The sequence below is a fragment of the Cetorhinus maximus genome, chromosome 19 (assembly GCF_964194155.1).
Source record: "Cetorhinus maximus chromosome 19, sCetMax3.hap1.1, whole genome shotgun sequence".
Classification (NCBI taxonomy): domain Eukaryota; kingdom Metazoa; phylum Chordata; class Chondrichthyes; order Lamniformes; family Cetorhinidae; genus Cetorhinus; species Cetorhinus maximus.
The window spans coordinates 42,929,051-42,948,097 of NC_135897.1; the positions used below are offsets into that span (position 1 = coordinate 42,929,051).

Below are 19,047 nucleotides of genomic sequence, written 5' to 3' on the forward strand. Positions count from 1 at the left end.
ATACTGAAGCAGTCCATGTCCAAATGCAGCAAGACTTGGGAAACGACCAGGCTTGGGCTGTTAAGTGGCAAGTAACATACGCGCCACACGAGTGCCAGGCAATGACCATCTCCAATAAGAGAGAATCTAACCATCGCCCCATGACATTCAATTACATTACTATTGCTGAATCCCCCACTATCAACACCCTGGGGTTACCATTGACTAGAAACTGAACTGGACTAGCCATATAAATACTGTGGCTACAAGAGCAGGTCACAGGGTAGGAATCCTGTGGCGAGTAACTCAACTCCTGTCTCTCCACCATCTACAAGGCACAAGTCAGGAGTGTGATGGAATACTCTCCACTTGCCTGAATGAGTGCAGCTCCAACAACACTCAAGAAGCTTGACACTATCCAGGACAAAGCAGACCACTTGAGTGTTTGTGAATGGGGTGTCAATCACTCCTTCCACCGCCGTCACACAATAGCAGCAGTGTATAACATCTACAAGATGCACTTCAAGAACTCACCAAGGCTTCTTAGACAGCATCTTTCAAACCCACGACCACTACCATCCAGAAGGCAAGGGCAGCAGATACATGGGAACACTGCCTGGATGTTCCCCTCCAAGCCACTCACCATCCTGGCTTGGGAATATATTGCTGTTTCTTCACTGTCGCTGGGTCAAAATCCTGGAGGTTCATAAGGTTGCCATTGCATTATCGGAAAATCTTGGAGTCCACTCCCATGTTGTGACATCATTGAATACTTCTCAGATCAAAAGTAGCTGCAGGACAACTTCCAGGCACCTTATCCAACCTCAGTGCACGTGTTCTTTAAGAAATACAGGTTGTCTTTAAGGAGTGCAGGCTAGCTGGTCTTTCATAATTTTGGACCCTCTGCTGAGGCGTGCAACCACTCAACAATGCATTTAGCACTCGCTGCATGCTACAATCATATTAATTAGTAGGCAGTATAAAGTTGGTCTGCTGTCTGCATTGGAAGTAGCAGTCATGGGTTAATCATGCACTGGGGTTACCAAAATTAACCCTGAAAATTTTCCATATGAGCCACGTAATGGATTAACTTACTAGAATGTAATTGTTTGCTATTTTTAATTTTCATTTAAATATATTCATTGATGTATTTAAAAGTGATAACCTTGTGCAGTTTTATGAATATCACAAAAAATAAACATTATAAGATTGTTTAATCCTCTAATTATGAGCAACTTGAATTTAAATCACTGGAAATGACTTAAAAATTTATACTGAACCATTTATTAGTTAGCTTCTTAATAAATTAAATATATTTAATATTTAAAAACTTCCAAAATGTGTCGCCTGTGTGCCTAATGATCAAGCTCAGGTTGAAAACCCTCCTTGGATGACTGCAAATGAGCGCAATAGATGGAAACATGGCAGTTTCATCATTTTGATCTGGAAGAATGGTAAGTTTTGTGGGCTGGGCCTGCTTAAACCAGCATTAAAGATTGTGGAAACTTGCTTTAGGATTCCTCGATCTTTTATGCTGTTTTGATAGATTTCAGCCAGATTGTGCTGATAAAATCAATGTAAACTAGAGGAAATTCTAGGCCATGTGGCAATTCTAATCTGTTCAGAAAGGTTCACATCCCTCAACTTTGGCACAGTGGATGCATTTCTAAGATTTCTGATAAGTGAATGATTGTTAATACCGCATAAAATGTTATGGTGGTTATTTTAAACAAAGTTAGGCTTTGTAAATATACACAAGATTACCCTTTGGAATTTATGGTCTAGTAATGTTTACCTTTTCATAAAGCTTGTATCAGAAGTGCATTAGAAAGATACTACTAAGTAGCCTGCCCATTAACCTATTCTGCCTAAAAAGGTTTCTATATGTTACAGAAAGAGTGAGAACAGCTTACAATGCCACATTGAAGAATAGTGATGGAAAATAATATGGATGAGCCCCAGGATTCAGAGCTCTACGTTACTGAGAGTTTAACAGAACTGAAGCTGTTTATGATTCCAGAAAAAAAGCTTGAAAGATATGATCTAATTTTTAATATGCTCGGGGTGTGCGGTTGAGTTGAGTGGGTGCTTGGAGATTCTGATTATGGTGCTGCATCACATGAATTGACAAATAATAAGGTTCAAGAAAGGCCAGTGACTGGGACAAATTTGTTTCTCTGAGTGTACATGTGCTGAATTCACAGGAAAATGAATGGACATGAGAAAACATTCATAAGGAATTGCGAGACAATATACAAAACATATTGAGACAGGTACTGATTGGGACAATTGGTGCAGAATAAGCCAATAGGGCCTCTTCCTTTTTAGTAATATCGCTTTTGCCTTTAAATTGTATTGAGTAAAGCTAGCAACATAAACGCCTTCATGTAAAATTTCTTGTCACCATTTTCAATGTTTACTTTTAATACCACCAAAGAGTAGACAGAAGGATTTCATATTGTAATAATGAGTTTGTTACGAATATTTTGTGTCAACATTGTCTCAAATACGTATTAGGGAGAAAATTGCTTACAGAACAGTTCTGGTGGACTTTCTCCTGATTATAATTCCAAAAGGATTCTTATTAAGCTCAACTTCGTAATTAGGATTCGTTGCGGCAGGACCCTCAAATGATTTAATGTTTTCATGCGCAACTTCAAATCGATGTTTGTTAGCATCTGTAATCTTAACATGGCAGTTAATAAAATGAATATGTCTGTCAGAAGCACAAATTTAAAAATATAAAATGATGCCTTAAGTGCCAATCTATTCACTAAGGCATCAATCTGATAATTGCAAAACCAGAGGTTGCTGCCCAATAATTTTAATTACGTGTTTTAGTAGCTAATTATTTTGAAAATCAAATATCATACAAAGAAGTGAAAAAACTGAGCATTCTGAAGCATAGAGAACTACTATTTCTGGAAAGCCAGCATGGATTTGTTTATGGCAAATCACGTTTAACTAACTTGCTTGAGTTTTTTGTTGAGGTAACAGGGAGGGTTGATGAGAGTAATGCTGTTGATGTGGTGTAAATGGACTTCCAAAAGGCATTTAATAAAGTGCTGCACAACAGGCTTGCGAGAAAAGTTGGAGCTCATGGAACTAAAGGGACAGTTGCAACATGGATTCAAAATTGGCTGAGTGACAGGAAACAAACAGTAGTGGTGAACGGTTGTTTTTTGAACTGGAACAGGCTTATACTGGAGTTCTCAGGGATCAGTGTTAGGACCCCCTGCTCTTCCAATATGTATTAATAGCCCAGACCTTGGAGTAAAGGGCACAATTTCAGGATTTGCGGATACTTGTAAGTATTGTGAACCGTGAGTAGGATAACGTAGGACTTCAAAAGGACATAGACAGGTTGGTGAAATAGGCAGGCAAGTGACAGATGAAATTTAATGTCGAGAAGTGTGAAGTGATTCATTTTAGTAGGAGAAACGCAAAGGGGCAATGTAAAATAAAGGGTACAATTCTAAAGTGGGGGCAGGAGCAGAGGGATCTGTGCAGAAATTATTGAAGATGACAGGATAGGTTGAAAGAGTGGTTAATAAAGCATACAGTATTCTAGGCTTTATTAATAGGGACAGAGACTACAAAAGCAAGGTAGTTACGCTAAACTTGTATTAAACAATGGTTCGGCCTCAACTGCAGTATTGTGTCCAGTTCTGGGTATTAGAGAGGGTGAAGAAAAGATTCACGAGAATGGTTCCAGCAATGAAGGGTTTCAGAAGATTGGAGAAGTTGGGACTGTTTCCCTTGGGGAAGAGTAGGTTGAGAGGAGATTTTATAGAGGTATTCAAAATCTTGGTCAGAGTCTGGAAAGAGTAGATGGGAAGAAACTGTTCCCAATCATGGAAGGAGCGAGAACCAGAGGGCACAGAATTTCGGTAATTGGCAAAAGACACAATGGCAACATGAGGAATGCACTGCCTGAGAGTGTGATGGAGGCAGGGTCAATTGAGGCTTTCAAAAGTGAATTGGATCATTAACTGAAAAAGAAAAACATTCAGGGGTATGAGGAAAAAATAGGGGAGTGGCACTAGCTGAATTGCTCCTTCAGAGGGTCAGCATAGACATGGCCTCCAGACAGGCAGGCTGAATGGCCTCCTTCTGTATGGTAATCATATTATCTTGGTTAATTGTACATTCAGTGTTATCATTCAAGGTCAAATTAAAAGCACACTATAAGCTGGTGCTATAAACATGTACTCATTAACAAAAAACATTAATCAGCTGTTTCTTTTATTGTATCTATATTTTGCCATTTATCCTATCTCTATGATTAAAAAGTAAGTTAAAAATGAATTCTGTATTTCATATTTGTATTAAAATTATGGTAGTAGAAAACCCAAAGATTTAATTTCTCTTTGAAGCACACTAACCTTGAATCGGAAGCGATTTGCTGTCTGTTTTTCTCCAGTCAATAGCAATCTTTCAATGTCATTTCCATAAAGGGAGGGTGAAGGTAAACGGTACAGCTGAGTTTCAAACCCTTTTACAAAACAGGATCTTGGTTAAATGCACTCATCAATAAAAATATTCAGTTCGCATAAAGGAAGCAGATAACAAAGTGAGTCATTTGAGCTGCAGTACAGACCTGTTTGAGTTTTCTTTTGACTTTCCTTGATCTTGTATCCAATATTCAGAGCAAAGAAGCACCAGGGCCCATTTCCACTGCTCACTGGTTTCCAACAGCAACCTCGAGCTTCACAACGTTCCTAAGAAAAAGAAAAGTGCAAGATAATGGGCCAGAATTTACACTAAAAATCATGGTCAGGCTAATGGTGCTTACCTTTAGGCACAAATCGGACAGCAGCTTCAGGCAACCACAAATGCACAGTTAAATGCAAAAATCTAGACGCTGCTCTCTAGACAGCTGTCTGTCTGGAGCTGTCTGAGCTCCACCACTCTTCCATAAACTGCGTGAAAACAGCACTTTGCCAGCTAGTTCCTCATTCCAATGTAATAAACGGCATGAAGTTCCTATAGTGGTGTCAGAGATACAGACTATGCTTGGCACAGAAAGTTAGGATTTATCCAGTTCAGTCTGAGTGCCCGTTCTTTAATGTTGTGATAAGCCTTAATTACTGCTAAACAACCTCTCTGGCACTGAAAATTAAAAGTGTAAAGTTTTATTTTTGGAGATTAAATAAAATGTAAATCAAGTTTTTATTTGAATTTTTCTTTGAGTGCTTTTTTTCTCTGTTTTGTAATCTATTCTCTCCTAATTCTGTTTTTTCACTAGTCTGAAGATTTTTTTTAAGGGACAGGTCAACTAGTGAGAGGGAGCAGGTTCACCATCCAAGTAAGGATGGCAGGTGGGCTCCCAAGACTGACTGTCATTGGGAGGCCCGTAAGCACTGACACATCAGCAGCCCCAACATGGAGGTGCCCTCTGCAGGTGATGTCAGTTTTTGAAATTTAAAATGGTCACAGCCTTGCGGAGAGGGGGTTGGTGGTGGTTAGGTGTGTTTGGGGGGGGGGGGGGGGGGTGCTCACTCACTGGATGAAGCTCCCCCCACTTCTCCAGCCCACATTTCCTGATATGAGCCCACCATGGTTGCCTGGCCATGGTCCAGGCCAATGTCTCTTATCCGCATTGCTGGAAATCCAGCACAGGAACAGCAATTTCCCTCAATTGGCTACTCATTGCTTGGTAACCATTCTGAACCTGACCTGGCCTCTCCAAAAATGGCTCGGGGTCAAGATTGTGACTCCAAACTGCTCAAAAGCTAGCGGCACACAATTGCGGAGCCACCTGCATCTGCTCCTGACTCTGAACTGTTTCAAAATCCAGCCACAGCTCCTGGTTCAGGTTCTGTGTTACTCATTAAAAATACTTCAATATGATTACTTGAGGAGAAACACTGTTGCTTGCACTGTTCACACAGGCCCCAGGTCCTCAAGCAGAGACAGAGGTTTTTCCCTGCCTTGTGACACGGGGCAGACAAAACACATGCTTATGTCTGTTATGATTAGTTTTTCCTGGAACAGGTCACTAGCCTGTTGCCAGAGATTGTAGCTTGAAGGGTGCCACTCCACATCAAGCCTGGCTGACCAGGAGACGTTCCTGTACTTACTGTCTCTCATAGGCATTTTGGAAGGATTTACAGGTTGATAATCAACCTGTTTGGCCATATTGTAAACACACCTTCCATGGCCATCAAGTCCTGGAATGAGACTCAAACTTGGAGCTTCTGGCTCCGAGGCAGGGACGCGACCTATTGTGCCACAAGACCTCCCTTCAATAGAGATTGCTAATTTAAATTTCTAACAATGCAACTTCCTGTGCAGAAAGTCGCATAAATGAAACAGGCAAGGACATGGCTAGCAAACGGAAAACACAGTTTGCTCATTAGTTTGTTTGCTCGCTTGTTAAGAGTAAATTCTAGCCCGTAATTTTTATGTTTTTCGTTATCAAATTCGCTTTGTCCGGCGAACGCTAGCTCCCCCCTTGATATTAACACATTAGTTGGTGCAGAGACACTGATTAACTGAACAAATGCTGGTGGTTTGTTGGAATGAAGAACAGAACACTAATACCATGTACGCTTCCTCAATCAGCTCCTGCTCTAGACTTACAATTACCCAAGATCCTACCCTGCGTCGCAATTAGTCAATACAGTCACATAGTCAACTAATTATATTCTCTTAAAGGTACATAGCACTTCGCTTTATCACATTCCTCCATCTTCACTTGAAAGTACAATTGACAAGCATCACAACATCCCAATTATTTACATGAATAACTATTTACAAGTCAAGTCTCTCAAGAGGCTTCCTCGGACGTGTTGAGCGTCATAGCTCAAAAGCCTCAGTTGGTTTTTCCGAGATCCCCTTCAACTGTCCACCAGGCTCTTCGGTGGAAGTGGGCAAGTTTGTGTCTTCAGCCCTCTTAGGTCCAACTGGCCCCACTGGTACAGCCAAATCGTGTAACATTTCTTCCACATACAGTGCAGATTCAAACGAAAATGGTGACGGCATTCCTTCTTGTGGGACTGTCTCCCTTTTCCGGAGATGATCCACATGTCGTCTAATTACTCGGTCGTTTACCGAGACATTTTGGAGAGAGGTCCTGTCACGGCATTCACTTCACCTAATAGCCAATTGGGCCCATCTCTAAAGTTCTTCGCGAGAACTGTGTCTCCCGCTGTGAAATTTCTTTCATGATTATGGCCATCATGGCGAGCCTTTTGGGCCTCTTGGCATCTCTCCACCCTCTGCCCTAAATTCGGCCTGATAAGAGTTAGATGGGTGCGGAGATGCTTCTTCATTATTAATTCAGTAGGGGCAATACCGATGGTCGTGTGTGGTGCCATCCGGTATGTGAACAGGAACCGTGACAAACTGGTGCTGATGGAATCCCTGTCCAGCTTTTTCATCCCGGACTTAAAAGTTTGGACCGCCCTTTCAACCAAACCATTAGGGGCGAGGTGGTAAGGCGAGGTTTTGATATGAGTTATACCATTGAAAGTGCAAACCTGTGGAACTCTCCACTGGTAAATGCAGTCCCGTTGTCTGACACGAGCACATCTGGTAACCCATGCACTGCAAAACTCTGTTGCAAAAGGTCTATGGTGGCAGCAGACGTAGGTGACTGGATTTCGTAGACATCCATCCACTTGGGAGTGGGCATCTATTAGTAAAAGGAACATCGTGCCCAAGAAGGGCCCCATGTAGTCGACATGGAGGCGCATCCATGGACGCTCTGGCCATTCCCAGGGATGCAATGGAGCTAAGTGGGGTAGCTTTTGTACCTGCTGGCATTGAAGACAACTGTTGACTAGGGTTTCCCTGGACACCACAAATAGCTGTGCGCAAGCATCTTCATCCTACTAATGCCAGGGTGAGCGCTACGTAATTCGGCCAGTTATGGTCTTCGCCCTCTCGGGGGCACGAAAACCCTTGCTTCCTAGAGCAATATGCCGTCCTGGCAGCTGTGACTGAAATAGGGCTACATGTCATCAGCCTTTGGCTCGCCTGACCGTCCATTCAAGACCTGCTCCCAGACGTGGGATAAAAGTGGATCTTGGCTTGCCCGCTCATGGATTTGTTTGGCCTGGACAGGGGATGAATCCAAAAGATTTAGAAATAAGACAAGTTCCTGGGGAATTGGAACTTTCACAGTGTTACCTGGCAGGGGGAGGTGGCTCGAGCACGTCAGCATGTGCGATCTGGCTTCCCGATCAACAAATAAAAGTGTATTCATAACCAGCCAATATCAGTGCCCACCTCTGGATGTGAGCAGATGCAATGTGGAGGGAGGCGGGATTCGCCTTATCCTCTCCAAATAATCCCAGCAGAGGTTTCTGGTCAGATATAATGTGAAAATGGCGGCCATGGAGGTATTGATGGAATTTCCGAACACCATACACAACAGATAAGCTTCTGAGTTTGAGAATATCGTGGTTCTGCAGCACTGAGTGTGTGACATGTATAACAAATGGGTTGTTCAGAGCCATCCGATGTGAAAGTACAGTACCTACTCCATAAGGGGACGCGTAACAAGTTAAATTCAATTCTTCTTTGGGTCAAAGTGGACCAGTAGGTCCGATGATCTTAACAATTGCTTTACCTTCAGGAACGCATCCGGGTGCGGAGTTTGCCAAATCCGTTTGTGGTTTTTCTTAAGCAATGCATATAACAGAGCGAGTATGGTTGATAGATTTAGGAGAAATCGCCCATAGTAGTTTAACATGCCTAAGAAGGCCTTTAGTTTCTGTAGTGCAGTGAATAGCCTTGACTTTTTCTTCCACGGAATGCAGGCCCTGCGCATCGACTTTATGGCCCAAGTAAACTACCTCTCTGGCTTGGAAAAGACATTTTTCTCGCTTCAAGCGCATCCCCACTTGTGAGAAGTGTTTCAGCACAGCCTCCAAATTAGTTAAGTGTTCTTTGTCAGTTCGGCCAGTGACTGAGACATCATCCAGATAAACAACGACATGGGACAGTCCTTGAAGCAGATTTTCCTTGGTATGCTGGAAAATAGCACACGCCGATGAGGCTCCAAAGGATATTTGAGTATATTGATTCGAGTATATTGATACAATCCTTGATGTGTATTGATGGTCTCGAATTCCCTAGAGCCTTCTTCCAACTATACCTGCTGGAAAGCGTGGCTCATGTCGGGTTTTGAATATGTGCTGCCCCCTGCCAATTTTGAATATAATTCGTCAATCGTCGGTATCGGGTGTCTATCAAGTTTGACCACTCTGTTTACAGTTAACTTATAGTCACCACATAAGCGAACACTTTGGTCTGGCTTTAGTATGTGTACTATGGGTGTCGCCCACTCCCAAAATTGCACCGGTTGTAAGATACCCAAATTGTCCAGCCTGATTCTCTCGGTCTCAACCTTGTTCTGTACAGCATAAGGGACTGGTCTGGCTCTGTTCTCCCCTGTGTGAGGGTAGTTTCACTATCACTTAACTTCCCAGCCAATAAGGAAGTTGTTGGGCCCAAAAGTGAGAAAAAGACATTGAAAATCTTTTGTCAAAATGACAGCAGCATGCACATTAGTTGTTATATGCCTTATCTGTCCCGATACAGCATATCACAATTTTGTATCTCAATCACGATTTTAATTTGTCGCACAATCCTCACATTGAAATGGCATTCCCTCATGTTAAATTGACCACCATGCCTAAGGCTATTTTTACATTATAACTTGAGTATTGCTGTGTAGCAGCTTCTTTTCTGCAATACCATGAAATTTGCTGTATTAATCAGGGGTCTGCACTCAATCAGAGAGAAGTGCCTTCTTAAAGAAGCCAGCCTCACACAACTAATGGAAGGTAGTTCCAGCACATTATCAAACCATGCTTCAGGGCCCCTTTAGGCCTCCTCGAGGATTTGGGCCTACAGTTAATGCACAGTTCATGTTGTGTGGGCAGCATTGATCATGTCACGTAAGCAATTTACATTTAATTATTGGTTAGGAGGTCCTAACAAAAATGTAACCATGTATACCTAATGCCCACTCTTGAAATAGAACACTGGAGTTCCAACTTGACAGTATGGGATGTTGCCTGGCTGGAATTATAATACAGCCACCCATCTCCATATAAATGCAGCATGAAACTGTTTGCCTTGAAATGATGCCACTTTAGAGGTGAAAGTTTGGAAGTTGAATGCCATTTAAAATACACTATTGCCTTGTTTCTGCCAAGCAGAGGGAGTCAAAACCTCCCTTCACATTTCTTTAGATTATTTTATTTTCTGCCATCCATTTGCCTAATTTATTTTTCTGCCTGTCCCTTGATAACACTTATTTGTGAAGTTTTCTTCACAATCATGCTTCTTATTTTTAAAAGATAATAACATTGTGCCCTCATTACACCAAAGACCAAATCATTTATATCTATTGATCCTCAATCTGACCTCTGAGAAGCACCACCATTTATATCCCTCTAGTCAGAAAAAGTATCTGTTAACTGCATTCTCTGTTTCTGTCGTTCACATAGTGTTACATTCCTTTCCATGTAACGTGCCTTAATAAGCCACTTATGTGAAACGTTCTTTGAAAATTCATACACACAATGTGCACTGCATTTGCCTCATCAACGTACTCCATTGTTTCCATCAATAACTCTTATCAGCTTTATATCTAAATCACACAGCCATAATGATAAACAGGAGACTATAAAACTCACCTGGACTTAGTTCAGGTTCAATGTGCTGAAACAGCAAGTTAATCAGCATATAAAATGTATGCATAGTTCTCAAGCAACATATACTTCTTATTCTATGATCAATGTACAAAACATGATAGTTTATGCACTGTCAGCTGAGTGTGTTTTTAATGACACAATGACAAAGGGATTGTAAACTTGCAATGAGATCAATAGTCAAATTCATTTACATTCAAACTGTATACAATATTAATAATGAACTGGCTGTCTTAGGCCATTATATACAGCCAGCCAATAACAATGTGCTTCACTCTTAACTGTCCTCTGAAATGACCTGACAAACCACACAGTTGTGCCAAACTGCTACAGAAAAGTCAAAAAGGAATAAAAACAGGTGACCGCTGGCATCTACCTAGGCACTGGAAATGGCAATGGCACACCCTTCTCAGTAGACCCTGCAAAGTCTTCACTGCTAACATCTGGGGGCTTGTGCCAAAAATGGGAGAGTTGTTCCATAGACTAGACAAACAAGAGCCTGACATAGTCATTCTAACCAAATCACAGCTTACAGCCAATGCCTTGCCAGCAGAACAGACCCACCAGAGGAGGTGGCATACATTTGGAAGAGTTTCCCTGCAAGTCCTCAACATCAACTCCAGACCCCATGAAGTCTCATGGCATCAAGTTAAGCCTGGGCAAGGAAACCTCCTCCTGATTACTACCTACCATCTTCCTTCAGCTGATGAATCAGTATTCCTCCTTTTTGAACACCATTTGGAGGAAGTACTGAGGATAGCAAGGAGACAGAATGTACTCTGGGTGGGGGAGCTTCAATGCCCATCAACAAGGGTGGCTTGGTAACACCACAATTATTTTGTGCGGCATGACCACAGTGCTAAATGGGATAAATTCAGTACAAACCTAGCAACTCAAAAATGGGCATCCATTAGGCACTGCGGGCCATCATCAGCAGCAAAATTGTATTCAACCACAATCTGTAACCCCATGATCCAGCATATCCCTCACTCTACCATTACCATACAGCCAGGGGAGCCCTGGTTCCATGAGGAGTGCAGAGAGCATGCCACAAACATACCTACTAATTGGGTACTAACCTGGTGAAGCTACAACACAGTACTACATGCATGCTAACCAGCAGCAACAGCATGCAATAGACAGAGTTAAACAATCCCACATCAGATCATAGCTCTACAGTCCTGCACATCTAGTTGTGGATGGCGGTGGACAATTAAACAACCAACCGGAGGAGGGTTACAAATATCCCCACTCTTAATGATGGGGGAGCTCAGCATATCAGTGCAAAAGACAAGGCTGAAGCATTTGCAGCCAACTTCAGCCAGAAGCATCTCATAGATAATCCATCTCAGCCTCCTCCTTGAGGTGCCCACCATCACAGAAACCAGTCTTCAGCCAATCTGATTAATTCCACGTGATATCAAGAAAAAGGCTGAAATCACTGGAAATAGCAAAGACAATGGGTCCTGACATCACCCTTGCAGTAATACTGAAGACTTGTACTCCAGAATTAGCTGCCCCTAGCCCAGCTGTATCAGTATATCTACAACACTGATATTTACTCAATAAAGTGGTAAATTGCCCAGGTATGTCCTGTCCACAAAAAAGCAAGAAAAAAACCATCAGTCTGCTCATCAGCAAAGCGATGGAAGGTCTCATCGACAGTGTTATCAAGTGGCACATTAGCAGTAATAACCTGCTCACCCGATGCTCATTTTGAGTTCCACCAGGGCTACTCAGCTCCTGACCTCATTATATGCTTGCTCCAAGATAACATTTATGCCAGACAAATGCCAGGCAATGATCATCTCCAACAAGAGAGAATATAACATCTCCCCTCTTAACATTCAACAGCATTACCATCGCTGAATCCCCTGCCATTAATAACCTGGGACCTATCATTGACCAGAAACGTAACTAAACCAGCCATATCGATACTGTGGTTGTAAAAGCAGATCAGAGACTGGTAATTCTGCAGTTAGTAACTCATGTTCTGACTCCACAAAGCCTGTCCACTATATACAAGGGACAAGGGACAAGTCAGGAGTGTCACTTGCCTGGATGAGTGCACTCCAAACACTCAAGAAGCTCAACACCATCCAGGACAAAGCAGACTGCTTGATTGGCACCCCATCCACCACTTCAAACAATCCCTCCCTCCATCACTGGCATACAGTGGCAGCAGTGTGTACCATATAAGATGCACTACTGTTGCACACCAAGCCTCCTCAACAACACCTTCCAAACTCTCAATCTCTATCACCTAGAAGGACAAGGGCGGCCGACGCATTGGAACACCTCCAAGTTCCCTTCCAAGTCACACACCATCCTGACCTGGAACTATTTCACTGTTCCTGGGTCAAAATCCTGGAGCTCTCTTCCTAACAGCATTGTATCTGCACCAGATGGGCTGCACAAGGACACAAGATCACAAGAGGCAAGAACAGGAGTAGACCATATGGCCCGTCAAGCCAGCTGCGTTGTTCAATAGATCATGGCTGGTCTTGGGCTTCAACTTCACTTTCCTGCTCATTCCCCATATGCCTTGGTTCCCTGAGAGACCAAAAATCTGTGTACCTCAGCCTTAAATGTATTCAATGATGGAGCATCCACAACCCTCTGGAGTAGAGAATTCCAAAGATTCACAACCCTTTGAATGAAGTAATTTCTCCTCATCTCAGTCCTACATGATCGGCCCTTCCACCAAGACTGTGCCCCCACTTTAGATTTCCTGATCCCAGAAACAATCTCTCAACACCTACCCTATCAAGCCCCTTGAGAGCCTTGTATATTTCAATGAGATTACCTCTCATCTAAACTCCAGAGAAAATAGACCCAATTTGCTCAATCTCTCATCATAGGACAACCCCCTCATCCCAGGGACCAATTTAGTGAGCCTTCGCTGTACCATCTCCACTGCAAGCATATCTTTTCTTAAATGTGGAGACCAAAACTACACACAGTACTCCAGATGTAATCTCAACAAAACCTCATACAACTCTAGCAAGACTCCTTTATTCCTGTATTCCAAACTCTTTGCAATAAAAGCTAACATGCCATTAGCCTTCCTAATTGCTTGCTGTGCCTGTATGCTAGCTTTTTGTGACGCTTGTATGAGTACATCCAAGTCTCTTTGAACATCAACACTTAGAAGTTCCTCAACTTTAAAAAATCAGCTTTTCTATTCTTTTGACCAAAGTGAATATCACACTGCCCTAGATTATAATCCATCTGCCATCTTGTTGCTCACTCGTTTAACCTGTCTATATCTTTTCGCAGCCTCTCTGTATCCTCTCAGCAGCTCACCTTTCTACCTAGCTTTGTATCATCAGTAAATTTGGATACATTACTCTCTGTCTCTTAATCTACGACATTAATATAGATTGTAAATAGCTCAGTTCCCAGCACTGACCTTTGAGGTACTCTATTATTCATTACCTGCCAATTTAAAAATGTCCTCTCTATGTCCACTCTCTGTTTCCGTTAACCAATCCTCTATCCATGCCAATATTTGACGTCCAACTCCACGCGCACTTATCTTGCCTATTAACCTTTTGTGTGTCACCTTATCAAATGTCTTATGGAAATCCAGGTATACTGCAGTGTTTCAAGAAGGAATCTCATTACAACCTAGGTATGGGCATCAAATGTTGGCCTTGCCAGCGACACTCACATCCATGAAGGAATAAAAATAAGTCCGGCAATTCTATGCAGGTATTTCCATCAGTTATGTAATTATATTAGAGATTGGGCTGATCATCCTCCTAATATGCAATTGTTGTTAGTACATGAGAATTTTCTGTCATCTTTACAGTACTTTGCAGCAGATGGTAAAATTCCCCAAAAGTATCAGTACTGTAAATATAGTTCCAAATGAAGTTAAATTCCAAAACCAGCCAAAATATCTGATAACAAGACAATTGCTACAATGATTAATTAAAGTGACATTAACTTTCATTATACGTAATTGATATACTATTGGAACTTATTACCAGGATTTGAATTTAGGGTTTTAAATTAAGTGGTTGATTGTCTGGAGTACCTGTGCCGGGCACAATAGAGTCAGGAATATATTATAGAATAAACCTGGAATATTCTGTATAACGTTGCCTTTGCCTTTTCTCAACAATCGAGTAAACTGCTATGATTATGATCCAATAATATCCCACTCATTAATCGCCATAATAATAGGTATAATGTGATGTTCAGATTTGAACTTGTGCAGTGTTCTGTATGCAATAGACCCATGTCACCATGGAATCAATCCAAATAAGAAATTATTATTGTGAATGGTAATATTCTCTTTGTGAAAACAACATATTTGACCTCACAAGGGTTTAACATCCTTCAGTAGCACACTATTTAATGTATTCGCGTACAATTTCAATTTTAAAACAGTTTTTAAATGGGTCAACAACAGTGTTAAAATAGTATACAACGGAATTTGACACAGTGGCTAACAGAGGAATGTAAATCCATTCAAAAACAGAAAATGTTGGAAAAACTCAGCAAGTCTAGCAGCATCCATGGAGAGAGAAACAGAGCCAATGTTTTGGGTCCATATGACCCTGCTTCAGAGCTGAAGAGGAGTGGAAATGTGGTGAAATTTATACTGTTTAATGGGGGTGGAGCAGGTGAAGCGGGATAGAAGGCCAGCGAAGGTGGGGACAAAGGAGAGATTGACAATAATGTCATGAACTAAAGGACAAAGTGGGTGTTAAAGGTAGTAGTAAAGGCTAAAAAAAGATGCTGATAGTGGCAAAGATGGCCCTTTTGGGGATGGGATGGGGGGAAGGGGCCATGGTGGGGAAAGAAAGGATAGAAAATGGGACAGAAGGAGGAAAAAAAGGGATGAATAAATAAAAATAAGTGGATAAGGTTGGAACCTGAGGCCAGGTTGGAACAGTGGGAAAAGTCAGGGAAAACCATGCCCCTTCAATAACTGTTACTTCCTCAAAAGGGCGATCTGTTACTTGTTCATGTTGTATTTTTCTAGAGCGCTGACCCTTGTTCTGCTATTATCACACTCTGTTCTCTTGTCTATCAGCACCTATTCAGTCCTTACCACTACCATTAACACTCCCTTTGTCCTTTAGTTCATGACATCATTGTCAATCTCTCCTTTGTCCTTACCTATCACTGGCCTCCTATCCAGCTTCACCTGCACCACCCCCCGTTAAGCAGTATAAATTTCATCACATTTCCACTTCTCTTCAGCTCTGAAGAAGGGTCATACGGACTCGAAACGTTGGCGCTGTTTCTCTCTCCATGGATGCTGTTCGACCTGCTGAATTTTTCCAGCATTTTCTGTTTTTATTTCAGATTTCCAGCATCTGCAGTATTTTGCTTTTATCTTAATGTAAATCCATTGTTGTCCCCTCCCCCTTTTTGTGGGATTCCTATTAATGGCTTTATCCTCTCTGATCATGCCAGCTCTGATGAAGGCTTAAAACATTAACATCCTGGAGCTCCCTCCATGGTCAAAGTAAAATTGAGCTCTGCTCAAACTAGTTAACATAAATTGAATATAAAAGCTCCCATGAATCAGCACAATCAACCAGGGTAATCTGGTGTAATTTATTTATGACTGCAATAGAGCCAACGGGCCCTCAAAGCGCCAGGTTGGAACAGTGGAAAAAGTCAAGAAAAACCCATGCCCCTTCAGTATGAAATTGAAAAGTGCAAGCAACCATTATCCCTTAGCCTTGTAAACCTTTACAGTCATTAACTTAAATTGTTCTGTATGGCGTCAAAAACATTTTGTAACTTTGTAACCCCTGCAGAGGGTCAGCCAAAAAATGAACCATCTTTCAAGTTTTATTAAAGATGTATGACTTTTACAACAGCAGGCTGGTTTTAATTCACTGCCAGTCAACTGATTTGTGCAGGATTCATAGGGAAAAAGGACAGGAGTAGGCCATTTGGCCCTTCGAGCCTGCTCTACCATTCAATAAGACCATGATTGATCTGGCAGTGGTCTCAGCTCCACTTTCCTTTCTGCCCCCCCCATAAACCTTGACTCCCTTGCCTAACAAAAATCTGTTTAACTCTTCCTTGAATAAATTCAAAGCTCCAGCTTCCACTTCTTTCTGCGGAAGAGAAGTCCACACACGAATGACCCTTTGGGAGAAAAAAATTCTCCTCACCTCTGTCTTAAAAAGGAAAGCTCTTATTTTTCACTATGCTCCTAGTTCTAGTCTCCTCCACAAGAGGAAACATCCTCCAGGAATCCACCCTATCAAGTCTCCTCAGGATCCTATATGTTTCAACAAGATCACTTCTCATCCTTCTAACTTCCAATGGGTGTGGGCTTCATCTGTAATTCTCAACAATGCCTTGTGCAACTGCAGTAAAATTCCCTATTTTTATTTTCCATTCCTCTTGCAATAAACATCAACATTCAATTTGCCTTTCTAATCACTTGCTGTACCTACACACTAACTTTAGGTGATTATATACCAGATCACCTAGATCCCTTGGTACCATCAAATTCTGCAATCTTTCTCCATTTAAATAGCATCCTGTTTTTCTATTCTTTCTGCCAAAGTGTTATGACCTTTCATATGACCACATGCCTGTGTTGCTGAGAATTTAGGCACAATGTAACAAACTCCTCCGAGCAAGTGCAATTCAAGGAAACCTGCATTTCAGTGTGCGTGGTGGCCAGTTTTGTTTCTGGGGGCTGGCTCTAGTGCAGGGCTCAATCTTCCAGATAAGATGTTAAATCAGGGCCCTGCCTCCCCATCAGGTAGATGTATAAGATCCCATCGGTAATATTCGTCCTTCAGCAAAAGTCACTGAAACAACTTATTAATTTCTTGTAGTTTGTAGAAACATGTTATGCCCAATTGGCTGCCACAGAAGTTTAAATGTTCTTCATTGACTACACGTTGGGACATCCTAAGTGTTGTAAGGTTGCTTGGTGTCTCATGGAGACATCCGGAGGCTCGTATAGTTAAACATAAACCATTTGTTGGTAGCTGATAACTATATAGTTATCCAAGGTACTGCCACGTATGGGTGCTGTCTCCATCCTGGCTCCTTACTGACTCTACTACACACAGTCTACCATCAGACCCTCTACAGCATACCATGGATGGTACTGTTCTCCAATCCAACATTAACCCTTGTTCTGCTGAACACCCTTATACTACACTCCCCCCGCCCCAAGTCCTTACCCAAATACATTTAAAATACAACCTTGACTTTGCTTACTACCCCTTCTCCCCCCTCAAGTCTTTGACTTTATAAATTCAGATGGTCTGGACTCTTGACAATTCTTCCAGATCTCGTTTGGTCACATTTGGAGGGATGGCAGACATAGTTGCTTTGGGCTGAATTTGTTAGTTTGGTGTTGAAGTTGTAGTCATCTGTGTTTCCGGTACTTGGTTGTCTCTATATGATTCACTTTTTGCGCTTCTTCAAGTTGCGTTTCTCTTTATCGACAACCCATCTGCTTTGTTCGGACACAGTGGGTGGAATCGTCCCAATTTGCACTAAGTGGGTGGTGGACGGGTAAAACATTTTACCCGCCGGCCACGATGGCAGGTTTTCATGCCGTATCTTCCCAAACTCGCCATGCATTCCTGGGAAACACACCGTTTCCATGGTGGGCAGGCTCTCATTCGCCCGCCATGCCATCACCTCGCCACTTCATCACACCAGGCACCATATTTAAAGTCTAGCTGTGCTCAGTGTTTCTAGCCCAGGACTGCAGCAAAAAAAGCATGTCCCCAAAAGGCAAGAAGATTGCAGCCTTCAAGCACCGTTTGGATGCTGTGGGGGCCCATTGTGATGTCCTCTACCTCTGTTCTGGCTGCAGAAGGGACAGCTTGGTAGGCAATGGCAGTGGTGATCAGTGCCAATGTTGCATAGAATTGGTTGGCCATCCAATGCAGATAAAGGATGAATGATCTCATCCGTGCAGACTGGGTATGACAACCATCTCATCACTCTAAATTCACACACTCAAGCTCATCACACATTCACTGGCATCTCACTCACTGCCAGCTCAAGGGACATTACCACCCATTCTCACACACATACCCTCACATATCCATCTGGTCTCATCTCCTCTGGAGACTGCCTCCTCAGCCCTCACCATCTTGAGGCCACTTGCACAGATCAACATGTGCCCCCACACACACCCTGGGATACCCTCCTTCCCCAGTATAGCCCTTGCCCTCCAGCCTCTTCCCTTGTCTGTGGCCACTTCTTTCCCTTCCCTAAGCAAGACGTCGCCCTGCAGCATTGAAAAGCGATCCACATATGGCTGATTTGGTAGGTAGAGACCTACCCGTGAGCCCCCTAAAAGTGATGTGATGCTTCTGTGAAGCCTGGCGCTGATGACTGCGAGTGCTGACTGAAGCAAGGTAGGCAAACGAAAACCTTGAAGTCC

General features: G+C 42.4%; 1 protein-coding gene across 4 annotated transcripts in view; it reads right to left on the reverse strand.

Annotated features, from left to right (window-relative positions):
* The window catches only part of si (sucrase-isomaltase), a 228,583-nt gene that overhangs the window by 169,466 nt on the left and 40,070 nt on the right, over nucleotides 1-19,047 (reverse strand). For all 4 annotated transcript variants that reach the window (XM_078563786.1, XM_078563784.1, XM_078563783.1 and 1 more), the window contains 3 exons: nucleotides 4,580-4,700; nucleotides 4,365-4,474; nucleotides 2,513-2,664 (listed from right to left, as the gene is read on the reverse strand). In XM_078563786.1, coding sequence (XP_078419912.1) covers nucleotides 2,513-2,664; nucleotides 4,365-4,474; nucleotides 4,580-4,700 — 383 coding nt within the window. The remainder of the gene's footprint in view (nucleotides 1-2,512; nucleotides 2,665-4,364; nucleotides 4,475-4,579; nucleotides 4,701-19,047) is intronic.